At 41.0% G+C, this 15,682-nt stretch overlaps 1 protein-coding gene across 1 annotated transcript in view; it reads right to left on the reverse strand.

The window, feature by feature from the left end:
• GLDN (gliomedin) overlaps positions 1-15,682 on the reverse strand; it is a 60,462-nt gene that overhangs the window by 32,548 nt on the left and 12,232 nt on the right. Inside the window, exon 2 of the mRNA XM_065940579.1 lies at positions 5,810-5,861. Within this exon, the coding sequence (XP_065796651.1) occupies positions 5,810-5,861 (52 nt within the window). The remainder of the gene's footprint in view (positions 1-5,809; positions 5,862-15,682) is intronic.

The following is a 15,682-nucleotide window of genomic DNA, read 5'->3' on the forward strand; positions in this document are numbered from 1 at the left end:
AACTGGACATCTGTACCCCTTAATCTCCCTCACTTATTTCACTTATCCCCTAACCCCTCCCCCTTGCCTCCTCTGGCAACCACCTGTTTGTATCCGTGAGTCTGTTTCTGTCTTATTATGTTTGTTCACTTGTTTTGTGTTCTAGATTCCATATACAAGTGAAATCATACGTTTGTCTTTCTCTGTCAGACTTATTTCACTTAGCATATTACCCTCTAGGTCCATCCATTTTGCTTCAAATTTCATTCTTTTTTAATGACTGAGTAGTATTCCATTGTGTGTATTTATACCATACCTTCTTTATCCATTCATATATCAATGGGCACTGAGGTGGTTTTCATATCTTGGCTATTGTAAATAATGCTGCAGTGAAGACAGGGGTGCATATATCTTTTCTAATTAGCTTATTTTTTTTTCAGATAAATACCCAGAAGTGGAATTGCTGGATCATATGCTTCTTCTATTTTTAATTTTTTAAGGAACCTCCATACTTTTCCATAGTGGCTTTTCCATAGTGGCTGCACCAATATACAATCCTACCAACAGTACATGAGAGTTCCTTTTCCACATCTCCCTGACACTTATTTTTAGTTGTCTTTTTGATAACAGCCATTCTAACATGAATGAGGTGATATCTCATTGTGGTTTTAAATTGCATTTTCTTGATGATTAGTGAAAATGAGCATCTCCTCATGTGTCTGTTGGTCATCTGTATGTCTTCCTTGGAAAAATGTCTATTCATGTCCTCTACCCATTTTTAAATTAAATAGATTTTTATACTGTTATTCATATATTCAATATGTTGGATATTAACTACTTATCAGATAAATCAGTTGCAAATATATTCCCCCATTTGCTTGGTTGCCTTTTCTATTGATGATTTCCTTTGCTGTGCAAAAGATTTTTAAAGTTTTTTCTTTTGTTGCTTGTGCCTGAGGATACAGAGCCAAAATCTGTTGCTAAGACTGATGTCAAAGAGTATACTTCTTATTTTCTTCTAGGAGTTTTACAGATTCAAATCTTATATTTAGGCCATTAATCTGTTTTGAGTTTATTTTTGCAGATGATGACCCAGTGTCATTCTTCTGCATATATTCAGTTTCCCAACACCACTTTATTGAAGAGATTGTCTTTCTCCACTGTCTGTTATTGGCTCCCTTGTCACAATAAATTAATTGATGATAGAATCATCTATTCCATTCCATCGATCTCTGTGTCTATTTCTGTGCCAGTACCATACAGTTTTGATTCACTGTGCTCAACAGTAACTCAACACTGTAAATCAACCATACTCCAATATTTTTTTAAGCAGAATTATACAGTTTTGATTACTATCTTTGCAATACTGTTTGAAATGAGGAAGTTTGAAGTTCTTTGTTCATCTTTCTTAAGATTGCTTTGGCTATGTGGGGTCTTTTGTGGTTTCATACAAATTTTAGGGTTATTTCAGTTCTGTGAAAAATAACATTAGCATTTTGATAGGAATTTTATTGACTCTGTAGATTGCTTTGAGTTGTATAGTCATTTTAACAATCTTAATTCTTCCAGTTCATGGAGACAATGCATCTTTCCATCTATTTGTGTCATCCTGAGTTTCTTTTATCAGTGCCTTGAAGAAAAGCTATGACAAACCTAGACAGCATATTAAAAAGCAGAGACATTACTTTGCCAACAAAGGTCCATCTAGTCAAAGCTATGGTTTTTCTAGTAGTCATATATGGATGTGAGAGTTGGACTATAAAGAAAGCTGAGTGCCGAAGAATTGATGCTTTTTAACTGTGGTGTTGGAGAAGACTCTTGAGAGTCCCTTGGACTGCAAGTTGATCCAACCAGTCCATCTTAAAGGAGATCAGTCCTGAATATTCACTGGAAGTACTGATGCTGAAGCTGAAACTCCAATACTTTGGCCACCTGATGCGAAGAACTGACTCATTTGAAAAGACCCTGATGCTGGGAAAGATTGAAGGTGGGAGGAGAAGGGGACAACAGAGGATGAGATGGTTAGATGGCATCACTGACTCGATGGACATGAGTTTGATTAAACACTGGGAGCTGGTGATGAACAGGGAAGCCTGGTGTGCTGCAGTCCATGGGGTCACAAAGAGTCAGACACTACTGAGAGACTGAACTGAATTGAAATGTAGCTTTTTGAGTTTTTGTTGTTTAGTCGCTGTGTCTGACTCTTTTGTCACCCGATGTACTTTAGCCCACCAGGCTTCTCTGCCCATTGAATTTCCCAGTTAAGAATACTGGAGTGGGTTGCCATTACCTTCTCCAAGGGGTTTTCCTGACCCAAGGACTGAACCCATGTATCCTGCATTGGCAGGGAGATTCTTTACCACTGAGCCACATGGAAAGCCTAGTTTTCTGAGTACAAGACTTTTGTCTCCTTAGTTAAAGGCTCACATATAACAACTTATGTATAGAACAGTCTCTTTTAAGTTGGTGGTCACTTAAGTTTGAGCACGTTCTATAAGTATTACACTTTTACCTTCCTTTCCTTCATTTTATGTTTCTGACATCATATTTTACATCTTTTTATTTGTGCATCACTTAACTAATTATTTTAGTTATAGATAATTTTACTACGTTTTGTCTTTTAAAATTAACATTAACTTTCTTGGTAGTTGATTCACTACCTTTACTATATGTTTGCCTTTACAACGGAGATGTTTTTCTTTCATAATTTTCTTATTTCTAACTATGGCCTTTTCTTTTCCATTTAAAGAAGTTTTTGTGTGTGTGTTTTGTTTTTTTTAAACATTTCTTGTACAGCCTGTTTAGTAGTAATGAACTCCTTTACAAGCTTTCTCTTCACTGGGAAAGTCTTTGTGTCTCCAATTCTGAGTGATGACCTTGTTGGGTAAAGTATTCTTGGCTGTAAAGTTTTTTTCTTTCAATACTTTCAATATTTCATGCCACTCCCTTCCCACCTATAAAGTTTCTGCTGAAAAAACAGCTGATAGTCTTATGGGGGTTTCCTTGTATATAATTAGGTCTTTTTTCTTGCTGCTTTTAAGATGCTCTCTTTAATTCGTGATATTTTAATTATAATGTGTCTTGGTGTGGACCTCTTTGGGTTTGTCTTTATGGGGGGTTCTCTGTGCTCCCTGGACTTGGATGTTTATTTCCTTTGACAGGCAAGGGGAAGTTTTCAGACATTATTTCTTTAAGTAGGATTTCTGTCCCTTTCTCTCTCTGTCTTCTTCTGGGACCTCTGTGATGCAAATGTTAGTACTCTTGATCCAGAGGTCTCTTAAACTATCTGATTGTTTTCTTTTCAGTGTTTTGATTAGGTGATTCCCACTGTTCTTCCAGACTGTGTTCTTTCAGACTGTAGTCTTCCAGACTGCTGATCTGTTCTGCATCCTCTAATCTGCTATTTATTCATTCTGGTATATTTTTCATTTCAGTTATTATATTCTTCAGTTCTGATTGGTTCTTTTTTCTTATATTTTCTCTCTTTGTTGTAATTATCACTGAGTTCATCCATTGTTTTCTCAAGTCAGTGGGCATCTTTATGACTGTTACTTTGAACACTTTATCTTGTAAATTGCTTATCTTTGTTTAATTTAGCTCCTTTTCTGGTGTTTGTCTTTTTTTTTTTTTTTCCCACTTGAAAGGTATTCCTTTGTCTCTTTATTTTGCCTAACTCTCTGTGCTTGTTTCTATGTATTAGGGATGTCGGCTACATCTCCTAGTTGTAGAAGAGTGGTCTTATGTAGAAGGTGCGGCTCAATGGTGCAATTGCCCCTGGTCACCAGAGCACTGCTGTGGGCCTGCTGATGTGTGGAGCTAGCCTCCAGTGCAACTGGCTTCAAGGCCAGGCTGGGACTATTGTGAGTGCTCTGTGGTGTGGGGCTGGCCCCCTAAAGTGGGAGCTGCTTTGGAGGGGTGCTGGTGCCAGCTAGGGCTGCCCTCTGAGTAGGACAGGGCAAGAAGTATTTTGGAGGGACAGGCTGGAGTTGGTCCTCAGAGGAGCATCGGGGTGGGGCACACAGTGTCAGTTTGGTGGAGAGTGACAGAAACGGTGTCTGCTAGTGCTTCCATTCCCAGAGGAAGTTCCTCCAGATCCCTGTCCCTCCAGCACATGCCTTAAAATTCATCAGTGAATCTCTTTCTGCTGTGACCCAAGCACTTTTCAAGCTGCTGCCTCTGTGCTGGAAATTAGAGTAAATGAATGTGTATGCAAAGAGCAGAGTCCCAGATTCCCACAGCCCTCCAGTTCTCCTGAATGAAAGCCTCACTGGTTTTCAAGTCCAGGAGTCGTGGGGGCTCATCTTCCCCATGCACGTCCCACAGGCTTCGACCCCTTGCTCTTCGGGGGTGGGGGGGGTGGATCTCTGCGGCTGTGACATCCCTCCTGCTTCTGGGTTGCCGCACTGGGGGTGTGGGTTTGACTAGACTGTGTCTCTGTTCAACCTACATGGGCCCCTCACTGTGTTCTTTTCTTTCTGTCCTTAGTTTAGAAAATCTGTTCTGCTAGACTTCAGGTTGTTCTCGGAGATCATTGTTTTGTAAGTAGCTGTAGTTTCGGTGTGTCCACGGAAGGATGAGAGCTCACTCCTACGTTGCCATCTAGATCTGGACCTCTCCATAATAGATTTTTAATGCAAAAATAACTTCCCTCTGTTTCCTCAGAATGCTGCACCCCCTTCAAAGAGACAGGAAGTGCAGTGTCTGAGACCGGGCACTATCGGTCTGTCCTTGGTGGTCAGTACCTGGTCGGGGCAGAGGGTGATGAACTGGGTGCCTGGCCTCAGTCCAATGTACCACACATTTCTGATTACCCAAGACCTAGCTATTTTCCATGGTCATACTGCTATGGTAATAATGAAAATGTTATTATTTTTCATAATTATAATTGATTTTCAGCCCATTAAAAATGTCTGGTAAAAGCAAATCAACATGTATTCCCATAACCTAAAGCGTTTCTGGGTACTCCTTCTGTCCTCAGCACTTCGGCCAGCGCAGCATTCCCCACGTGAGCTTGTGAGCTCTGAAGGCAGTGGGCACGCACTCTTCCCATGAGGTGAGAAGCCAATCTCTGCTAGAGTCAGGTATAATCACACCAAGACCACTCCCCAGGCACTTCCCTGACTGTTCAGTGATTAAGACTCTGCCCTTCCACTGCAGGGGACACGGGTTTCGGTTTGATTCCTGGTCAGGTGAACTAAGATCCTGCATGCCCACATGCCTTGCAGCCAAAGAAAGCCAAACACCATGCCTCTCTTCCCCTGCTCCATCCATCAGCCATTCCAGGTCCTAAGGCTTGGCGTGCCTTGAGGTTAATTCCCTCCCTCCTTTCTATTTGTCTTTGATTCATTAAATAGAAGGGGACAGGGTGTGACTAACCTCCAGTCCCATTGAGCACATAGTAGGCACCGCACAGAGAAATCATCATAAAAAACGTTTTCTTAACTAATTAGCAGTTTGCATCTAGAGCTTCCCATTCAAGCTATCTGTACGATATGGGGAAATAACTACTTCTGATAAGGGCTCTCTACTACTTAACAAGGTCTTTTCCCTTTCTTCTCCCTTTTAAAACACTAATGGGAATTAGTGTTGGCCTCAGTTCAAGGTGCCACATATTTCTAATTACCCAAGACCTAGTTATTTTCCATGGCTGGAAGTCTATGGCAATACCAAAAATATTATTATTTTTCAAAATTTATGTTACTACTGAGTTTTAGCCCATTGAAAACATCTGGTATACAAGTAAACCAACAAGCATTTCCATAAAGCTAAGGAGTTCCAAGGCCCTTCGCTCCCCGTGTGAGCTGCTCTTGGTCAGTGCCGGCCAGCTTACCTGTGAGGCAGATACCCCTGGTACTGTTGCATAGGTCCACCATCACTCGGATCTGTGGGAAGAGAGGTCCATTACCAGCAGCATGGTAGGCAGTAGACCCTGAACTTGCTCTTTATTCAGACAAGCAGAAAACAATTACAAAAATTTCCAAAATAGCCTCAGAAGAATAGGTAGAAGTGCAAGGAAAAGTTAACCTAAAACTGAAAAGACACCCCTGAAAGATCTAAAGATAAACATTTTTCTTGTATCAGCAACTATCTCCATCAACATCATCAACAGAATCTCCTTGATTTCTATCAAACTGAGAAGGCAAAGGATGGGGGAGGAACAGCCAAATCTAAACCCAAGCTGGCTCCCCAGTGTCTGAAGGGCTCAATCTATGGATCTGAATAAACAGGACTGGTGGACTTAGCAGTCTGAAGCACATATTTAACTCTGTGAGTGGGTATGGGTAAGGTACTTGACTCCTTGACATTTTGTTTTCCTCTGAAAATGTAAATTATATGAATAGCTGCCTTTAGGGTTAGGGAGCTCCATGCACAGCGTGTGGAAACTGCGCTTAGAGCAGTGATTCTCATGTCATGGGGACGCTGCTTACTTGCCATTGGATGGCCATCTGGAGTGCATGGTCACTGCACCGTGCTGTCAGCCTGACACAAGATTCCCACACACCATTTTACACTCCTCCCCCCATTTGTTTTCCATGCTGTTGCTTGTGAGCTTCAAAAAACCCAAATCTGATCAGGTCAGCCCTGATTCAATCACTTTGGTGATGACTTGCTGCTCTAAAGATACAGCAAAATTCCTCCATACCTGGCCTCATCTCACACCATCCCCCTCTTTCTGTTCTCTAGTTCCACTTCCCTAGTGGCTTAGTGATAAAGAATCTGCCTGTCAATGCAGGAGACGCAGGTTCGATCCCTAGGTCAGTAAGATCCCCTGGAGAAGGAAATGGCAACCCACTCCAGTATTCTTGTCTGGAGAATTCCATGGACAGAGAAGCCTGGTGGGCTACAGTTGCGGCTATCGTCCATGGGGCTGCAGAAGAGTCAGAGACGACTTAGAGACTAAAACACAAATTCCATTCTGTCTCAGTTTGCTTATCTGTGAAATGGGGCTATTTAGTAGTACTTAACATCTTAGCATTGCTGTGAAACTTAAGTGAAGTTATATATGAAGTTCTAAGAACAGCTGCTTGGATGTAGGAAGCATACATAAGAGTGTTTTCTATTTTGTGAAGGCAGCAGAAAGTACAGATGAAGGCATGAATCCTGAAGTCAGACTGCTTGTGTTCAAATCACGGCTTTGTCATTCACAAATAGTATGACTTCGGGAAAGTTACTTAACCCCTCTGTGCTGCGGCACCTTTGGCTATAAAGGCGCTGACAGTACCTACCTTACTTGTAGCACGGTTATGTGGATACATGATTCAATACATGCAGTACACTCACAACAGCGCCTGCTATGGGATAAGCAAACTCTATCTATGCTATTGTTTTGATGGCCTCTTGGATATGCCAGGAATGATTTAATTTATCAATTTACCATCTAAGAATTTCAAATTCATACACAAATTTTTAAACCCAAGTAAGGTGGCATTTCAAAGCTGTGGGAAGAAACCTTATCAATTGGGAAATGGAGTTGAGACAGCCGGATACACATCTAGGGAAAAACATAAATACAGATCCCTATTTTACTCCTTACACTAAAAAAGTTAATTGAGCAGCATTAGTTGAAAATTTTAAAGTTAAAAACAAACTAGTAAAAATACTGAAGGAGACCTTGGGAAAAATATTTATAATGGTATTAGAGTAGGAAAGACTTTTCTAAGAAAGAAACAATCCCCATACTATACATAGGGAAAATGCGATAAATTCGACTGTCTAATAATTAAACATTTCTATAAGACATAAAATACTATCAACGATAACAAAGGCGAAACACAAACTTAGAAGAATAATTATGCAAAGAGCTTGATACTATCAACAATAACAAAGGCGAAACACAAACTTAGAAGAATAATTATGCAAAGAGTCGCTACAAAGCAATAAGTAAAGGAACAAAAAATAAAGGAAAATGGGCAATGGATCCAGGCAGAAAGCTCAAAGAAGAAAAATAAGAGAGTGTCTTATCTTCACTTATAGTTGAAGAAACACATCAAATTACAAAATACTATTTTAACCTTTTTTGGTTTGTAAATAAAAAGAATAACAGAGTACTTCTCTCAAGGGTATCAGGAAAGGAGCACTCTCATACTGTGTTGATGGAAATGCAAAGGGACGCTGCCTCTTTGGAGGGCATTTTGACAATACCTACTAAAATTTAAATGGATCTGTCTTTTGACCTATTATATTTTATGAGTTATTCTACAGATAGACTCATGTATGCATGAGAAGATACATATACAAAGATGGCTATTTTAGAAATGTGGGCAAGAGCAAAAGTTAGAAACAACCTCAATATTTATCACTGAAGTCTGGTTAGAGAAATTGTAGCATATTCATACAATGAAATACTGTGGAAAAGACTAAATTTAAATCCATAAAGCCAATATTGAAAGATCTCTAAGATAGATGAAAACAAAAAACAAAAAACCAAGACATAGAGCAGCATGTATAACATGCTTTCATTTAAGTAAAAAAGTAGTATATATGAAAATGCTTCTATACACTTTCTCTCTTGCTACTTTCCAGATTCTCTCTTTGTCTATGACTTCTAGACTATTTCTGGAGAGAACTCTAAAAAGGAGAACTAAAAACCTAAAAACTCCTCCTCAAGTAAGGAGGAGTAGAGAGCCAGGGTGGGAGGGAGCTATACTAATGGCCGCACTCTGTTTTATTCAAAAATTTGGCTGATTTCTCTCTCAAACTCTTTTTAAAGAAAACTTGTTTTGATTTGAAGGGAAAATTTGTTTTGTTTTCTACCTAGGTTTATTTTGTTTGCTAGGGAACCTGGAGGAAAATTTGTACTGTATTTACTGTTTGTGAAGTGTGTCACGGGTACTTACTGACTACCTTAGGAATTTATTGTGAAATATATCATACATACCACAAGAGTATAAAACGTGTGCCAACAGTATAAGATGAATAATAAAACAAACATCCATATACTACCTCCAGCCAAGCAATGCATTAGGAAATCCCAGGTGTCCCTCCCAACACAAACCGTTCCCTCCTAGCCGCCAAAACTCTCTGAGCTGAAGTATGTTGGGCAGTGGGACTCTCCCTTTTGTGTAGATAAGAACAGAGAGGCTTAGCAAGCTGATGTCATTTACTCAAGGTCACACAGCTTGCTCGTGGAAAAGCTGGGCTCAACTCCAGGTTTCCTGATTCCAGGTCTACTGTATTTTCGGTTGTGGCTCAGATGAGTATTATAACATAGCCAGAAGAAATTTCAATTCATTGCTTTTAGTCATTTTCATAAATTAATGCAATCAGCTGCAGTACAAAATTTATCATCTTAAAATATGCATAATTGTTCATTGAGAGAATCATTAGAGACTTCATAAATGCCTCATTTGTTGCCTGGAGGATCACAGCAGGAGAAGTAGTTGGAAATAACAGAAGCATCAATAGGAAAAATTAACCTTTCTCTCTTTTATGTTCATCACTGGTCTGGAGTTTGTATAGCTTCTATAAAAGCGATAAAGAAGGAGTTTTCATTTCCTGACCTTTTGGCTTCATTTATATGCTAAAAGTTAATTTAGATATTTACCAGTAAATTGTGTCAATCTTCACTTGGGAATATTCTTTAACAAACATGGTTTATATAAGATTGTATCAAAGTAAAACATGGTGTGAAAAGGTATGATCATAAGAACACCAGAAACTGTTTTTTTTTTTTTCTGATAATAATGCTTAAGAGTTTGGATGAAAATCACAAAGTTGAAAATTGAAAGTCATAAAACCTAACTTGTCAAGTTAAGGAGTCATATTTGGTATACCAGGCTTTCTAGATCTTCATTTAGGATTTGAGAAAGGTGAACTGAAAACAGCCTTAGAACTCATAGCCCTGGGGGTGTCAGGCAGGATCCATGCAGGATGTGGCCCTGCCCTCTCTCAAGGGCCATCTACCCCAACTCCACCACTGTTTGACTCCAATCACACTGACCATCGCCACTGGTCTTTGCCAAGCTGTGCATAGCAAAGAAATTCTTGTTATAAACTGTGCTCACATCTTCACAGAGGCCTCAGCGCAAATGTCACCTCGTTAAGAAGACTTTCCCTGATTCCCCACCTGAGAGTAACCCTAGCAGCCAGTCCCCATCACCTCAAGGCTTTAAGGCTTTGTAGCACTCACTATTATCCAATATTATCTTGGCTTCTGTATGCCTTTGTTTATTACCTAGGCCTGTTCTCCAAACAACGAAGGCATTTTGACAGCAGGAGAATTTGCTATTTTGTCTGTATCCCTGTGCACAGAACAGTACCTGTTTCCAGACCTAGAACTTTTCCACTGGTGAGATAGGGTTCAAGTAGGAAAGTATGTCAATGGTCTCCAAAGAACAGCCTGTCTTGAGAGCAGGTGACAACGGCTGTCAACCTGGGTGTAACATAAAGAATGGTACCCCCAGATAGTTTAGGTCAGGAGTTTTGCTGAGGAGGTGGGGCCAACCTCCCAGAAGAAATGCTGTGGCATCTCAGGGTCACCTTGAGGTCATGCTGCACTGGACGAAGACATATCACAATACATGGGGACTTGCTTACAACTTTTACAACATATGGCAGCAATGGAAGAAGAGACAGCCCAAATGGGTCCCATTTGTGGCCTGACCAGATCTCCCAGTTTTCTCTCTGGATACAGAACTGGTCTCACTGGATTAGTAGAACCCGTGGAATCTTGGGCAATTCAGGGGCAAGGAAAGAGCGTCTGAAGAAAAATAATGGACTTCTTGCTAGTTTGGCATCAGCTGGCTTGAGCTGGCTTTAATTCAAACTAAAAATAGATGGGACTAATTTGGCAGCCTCTATGAGAAAGAAAATGCTATGAACTGGGGACCTCGCTTGTAAGAAGATTATACAAGGATATCTGACGAGAATGTTCATCTCCACACGGTGATGGCAAAAGCATGCAAAAAATCTAAACATTTATCAGTAAGGCATTTATTGGGCTTCCCTGGTGGCTCAGATGGTAAAGAATCTGCCTGGAATGCAGGAGACCTGGGTTCAATCCCTGGGTCAGGAAGATCTTCTGGAGAAGGGAATGGCAACCCACTCCAGTATTCTTGCCTGGAGAATTACATTGACTGAGGGCCCGGTGGGCTACAGTCTGGGGGATCACAAAGAGTTGGACACAACTGCGCGACTAACACACACACACACATATAGCAAGGCATTTATTAAACAGATGCAAAAGAATGAAGTAGATCTATGTGTACTAATCTTGAAAGCATACTGCTGAGTGATAAAAACAGCACAAGCCACATAACAGTACAACTCTTTGGTTAAAAAAGAACATTTAGATATGTCTGGATAAGCACAGAGAAAAGTTTGAAGGCTCATGAGCCAAACCATTGAGATCTTGTTTCCTCTTGAAGACTGAGACTAGGAGATAAAAGGGTAATTAATTTTCACTTCTTAGTTTATATCATTTGAAAAGATATGTTGAGATTATGGGTGGTTTTTACTTGCTGTGTTTTTAATAATTCAGAGTGAGAGAAGAGAGCATGCAAACATTAATATGAGCCCAAAGGATGGTTTTAATTACACAGCTTTCCCTAGGAATCACAATGTCATGTATTCCTCATTACGCCCATCACTCGGAATAACTTGGACAGATCTCTGTTTCTTCTAGACAAGTGAATGTAGAATGAACTAGAATAGCTGTCTAGTGATTTTCAAGTTGTTTATTAGTCATAAGATTTTTCTTTTTCCCACATAAATTGCCAACTCCCCAAATAGAAAACAAATAGAATGGAGCTACTTTGGGTTGACTTATCCATAAACTGAGAGAGTTGGACTAGACAGATGATTTCAAATTCTACTCCCAGGAGGAATTGGGGAGGAAGTAGGGGGAGACACCCAGAGGGCTAGAGTCAAGTGGAGGAGGAAGGAGAAAGCTGAGGTCCAAAGAAATCAAGTGAAGTAGCTGGCCCAGGCTCCCAGAGCTGGCTTCCAGGGCAGAAGTCCTATTTTCTACCACATCTACATTTTTTGTGACTTCCCAGGTGACACCAGTGGTAAAGAACCTGCCTGTCAATGTAGGAAACCTAAGAGATTAGGGTTTGATCCCTGAGTCAGGAAGATCTCTTGGCAACCCACTCCAGTATTCTTGCTTGAAGAATCCCATGGACAGCCTGGTAGGCTGCGGTCCATGGAGTTGCACAGTGTTGGACACAACTGAAGTGACTTAGCATGCACTACTATTTTTATACCATTTAGATTTTGCAAAAGGGATTGTGTGAAATTCAACAGGAAATGCAAATCTCTACTTTAGTTTACTTTGAATGTGAACAAGACACTAGATTTTTACTAGTTGATTATGCATCAACTGCAAGCAGTCTCTTCTGTTCAAAAATGAAAGGCTTAATCAAAAGTGTTTCTTTCTCTCATCAGGATGAATAGAGCGAAATGCCACGTACTGCCACTGCTCATCTGCACACAAAGCCTCAGGTGGTTGGCTGGTTGCCCTCTTGAACTCCCTCCCTCTCACATTTTACTCTCAGCACTGATAATTAAAAAAAAGTAAAAGAGTGAATTTGCCCATCAAGACCAGTTTGCATGCTGCTGAAATAATATGTCCTGTCATGGCTTCTCTGCCGTTCCCCAAGTACTGGCTCTGGTTTGCTGTGGAGAATGCTGTTTAATTCCAAATCGCCTTTCAGATGTGACCTGTTTTGTAACTTAAATTCCATTTTTCTTAGACAACTGAATACCCTTTATGGCTCTCCTTAATTGTGCAAATTGCTGCTATTATGTGCATGCAAATGGTCCTTTAGATACAGCTCCCTGGAAGCAGATAATCAGCCTGGTGTTGGAGGAATCCCTCATGGAATCTGAAGCTGGGGTCAGCTACCCCAGACTCATCCCTCTGAAAGGCAGGAATTCACACTGGAACCAAGATGTGGTGATGACAATCTACAGACCCCAACAAGAAGGTAGGCTTTGCCATGTCTGTGGATGAAATACTGAGGCATGACCTTCTTGCGGCCCAAAGGAAGATCAGCCAAAGGTCCAGGTATTAGTCAGTGCAAGGGAACAAATGCTGGCCATTCCATGCTGATGACTTGGGGCTGAGTGCTCTTGGTTCAGATGAGTATCTTCAGAGCCCAGCGAAATCCTGTCCAACCTTCCCCAAAGACCTCCATCCCCACTGACTGATCCCTTTACAGCCCACAGCATTACCACCCTCCTTCATGTTGTTCTGGCTCCTCAACCAAACAGGCACCTATTGCTAAGAACTCTTTCATCTTCTTCCTGTATGCCCCATTCTCTCATCTGGTCCCTTTGCCAGCATTAGAATGGCATTGAGCATATAGTGGATATTTGATAAGTATTAATACCTCATTATTGATTACTCAGTCAACTGGGAGCAGAATGTGCTCTTCAGCCAAAGATATTATTCCTTTTCGACCAGTAGTTTATGGGAACCTAATGTCTAGCACTCACCTAGAGCCAGACATCCTGGAATGTGAAGTCAAGTGGGCTTTAGAAAGCATCACTATGAACAAAGCTACTGGAGGTGATGGAATTCCAGTTGAGTTATTTCAAATCCTGAAAGATGACGCTGTGAAAGTGCTGCACTCAATATGCCAGCAAATTTGGAAAACTCAGCAGTGGCCACAGGACTGGAAAAGGTAGTTTTCGTTCCAATCCCTAAGAAAGGCAATCCCAAAGAATGCTCAAACTACTGCACAATTGCACTCATCTCACATGCTAGTAAGGTAATGCTCAAAATTCTCCAAGCCAGGCTTCAGCAATACATGAACTGAGAACTTCCAGATGTTCAAGCTGGTTTTAGAAAAGGCAGAGGAACCAGAGATCAAATTGCCAATATCCACTGAATCATAGAAAAAGCAAGAGAGTTCCAGAAAAACATCTATTTCTGCTTTATTGACTACACCAAAGCCTTTGACTGCGTGGATCACAATAAACTGTGGAAAATTCTGAAGGAGATGCGAATACCAGACCACCTGACCTGCCTCCTGAGAAACCTGTATGCAGGTCAGGAAGCAAGAGTTAGAACTGGACATGGGACAACAGACTGGTTCCAAATAGGAAAAGGAGTACGTCAAGGCTGTATATTGTCACCCTGCTTATTTAACTTATATGCAGAGTACATCATGAGAAATGCTGGTCTGGAAGAAGCACAAGCTGGAATCAAGATTGCTGGGAGAAATATCAATAACCTCAGATATGCAGATGACACCACCCTTATGGCAGAAAGTGAAGAAGAACTAAAGAGCCTCTTGATGAAAGTGAAAGAGGAGAGTGAAAAAGTTGGCTTAAAGCTTAACAGTCAGAAAACTAGGATTATGGCATGTGGTCCCATCACCTCATGGGAAATAGATGGGGAGACAGTGGAAACAGTGTCAGACTTTATTTTTGGGGGCTCCAAAATCACTGCAGATGGTAACTGCAGCCATGAAATTAAAAGACGCTTACTCCTTGGAAGGAAAGTTATGACCTACCTAGATAGCATATTAAAAAGCAGAGACATTACTTTGCCAACAAAGGTCCGTCTGGTCAACGCTATGGTTTTTCCATTGGTCATGTATGGATGTGAGAGTTGGACTGTGAAGAAAGCTGAGAGCCAAAGAATTGATGCATTTGAACTATGGTGTTGGAGAAGACTCTTGAGAGTCTCTGAGACTGCAAGGAGATCCAATCAGTCCATCCTGAAGGAGATAAGTCCTGGGTGTTCATTGGAAGGACTGATGCTGAAGCTGAAACTCCAATACTTTGGCCACCTCATGCAAAGAGTTGTCTCGTTGGAAATGACCCTGATGCTGGGAGGGATTGGGGGCAGGAGGAGAAGGGGACGACAGAGGATGAGATAGCTGGATGGCATCACCGACTTGATGGGCATGAGTTTGAGTAAACTCCGGGAGTTTGTGATGGACAGGGAGGTCTGGCGTGCTGCAATTCATGGGGTTGCAAAGAGTCGGACACGACTGAGCAACTGAACTGAACGTCTAGCATGTGCTTACTGTTTCTCTTTGTGTATATTTGCTTAAGATAACTTAATTTTGGCAAAGACTCCACTAATCCCTAGAAAATGGGAGCCCAGAGATTTGAGGGTTATCCTATTAGGGTTCCTGAGAGATGGCCATCTCTCTCCTGCCCATAGCAACATCACTGCAAAACCAGGAGCTATTGATGTGCCCCTGGTTTGGAGGGAAATAACACAAACCTTTCATGTTCTCTTGAGTAGAGACATCTGGTTAGGGCTGGGTCAGTAAGACAGAGACTGGGATGCTGAATGAAAAGTGGTCTCAAACATCAATGAAAATGCAGTGTAAAATTAAAAGATACTTGCTCCTTGGAAGAAAAGCTATGACAAACCTAGACAGTGTATTAAAAAGAAAAAACATCACTTTGCCAACAAAGGTCCATATAGTCAAAGCTATGGCTTTCCAGTAGTCATGTATGGATGTGAGAATTGGACCATAAAGAAGGCTAGGCTTCATTGAATTGATGTTTCTGAACTGTGGTATTGGAGAAGACTCTTGAGAGTCCCTTGGACAGCAAGGAGATCAAACCAATCAATCCTAAAGGAAATCAACCCTGAATATTCACTGGAAGGATTGATACTGAAGCTCCAATACTTTAGCCACCTGATGCAAGAACTGACTCACTGGAAAAGACCCTGATGCTGGGAAAGACTGATGGCAGGAGGAGAAGGAGGTAACAGAGGATGAGATGGTTGGATGGC

Source organism: Muntiacus reevesi, chromosome 7 (genome assembly GCF_963930625.1).
Source record: "Muntiacus reevesi chromosome 7, mMunRee1.1, whole genome shotgun sequence".
In the NCBI taxonomy this organism is placed as follows: Eukaryota; Metazoa; Chordata; class Mammalia; order Artiodactyla; family Cervidae; genus Muntiacus; species Muntiacus reevesi.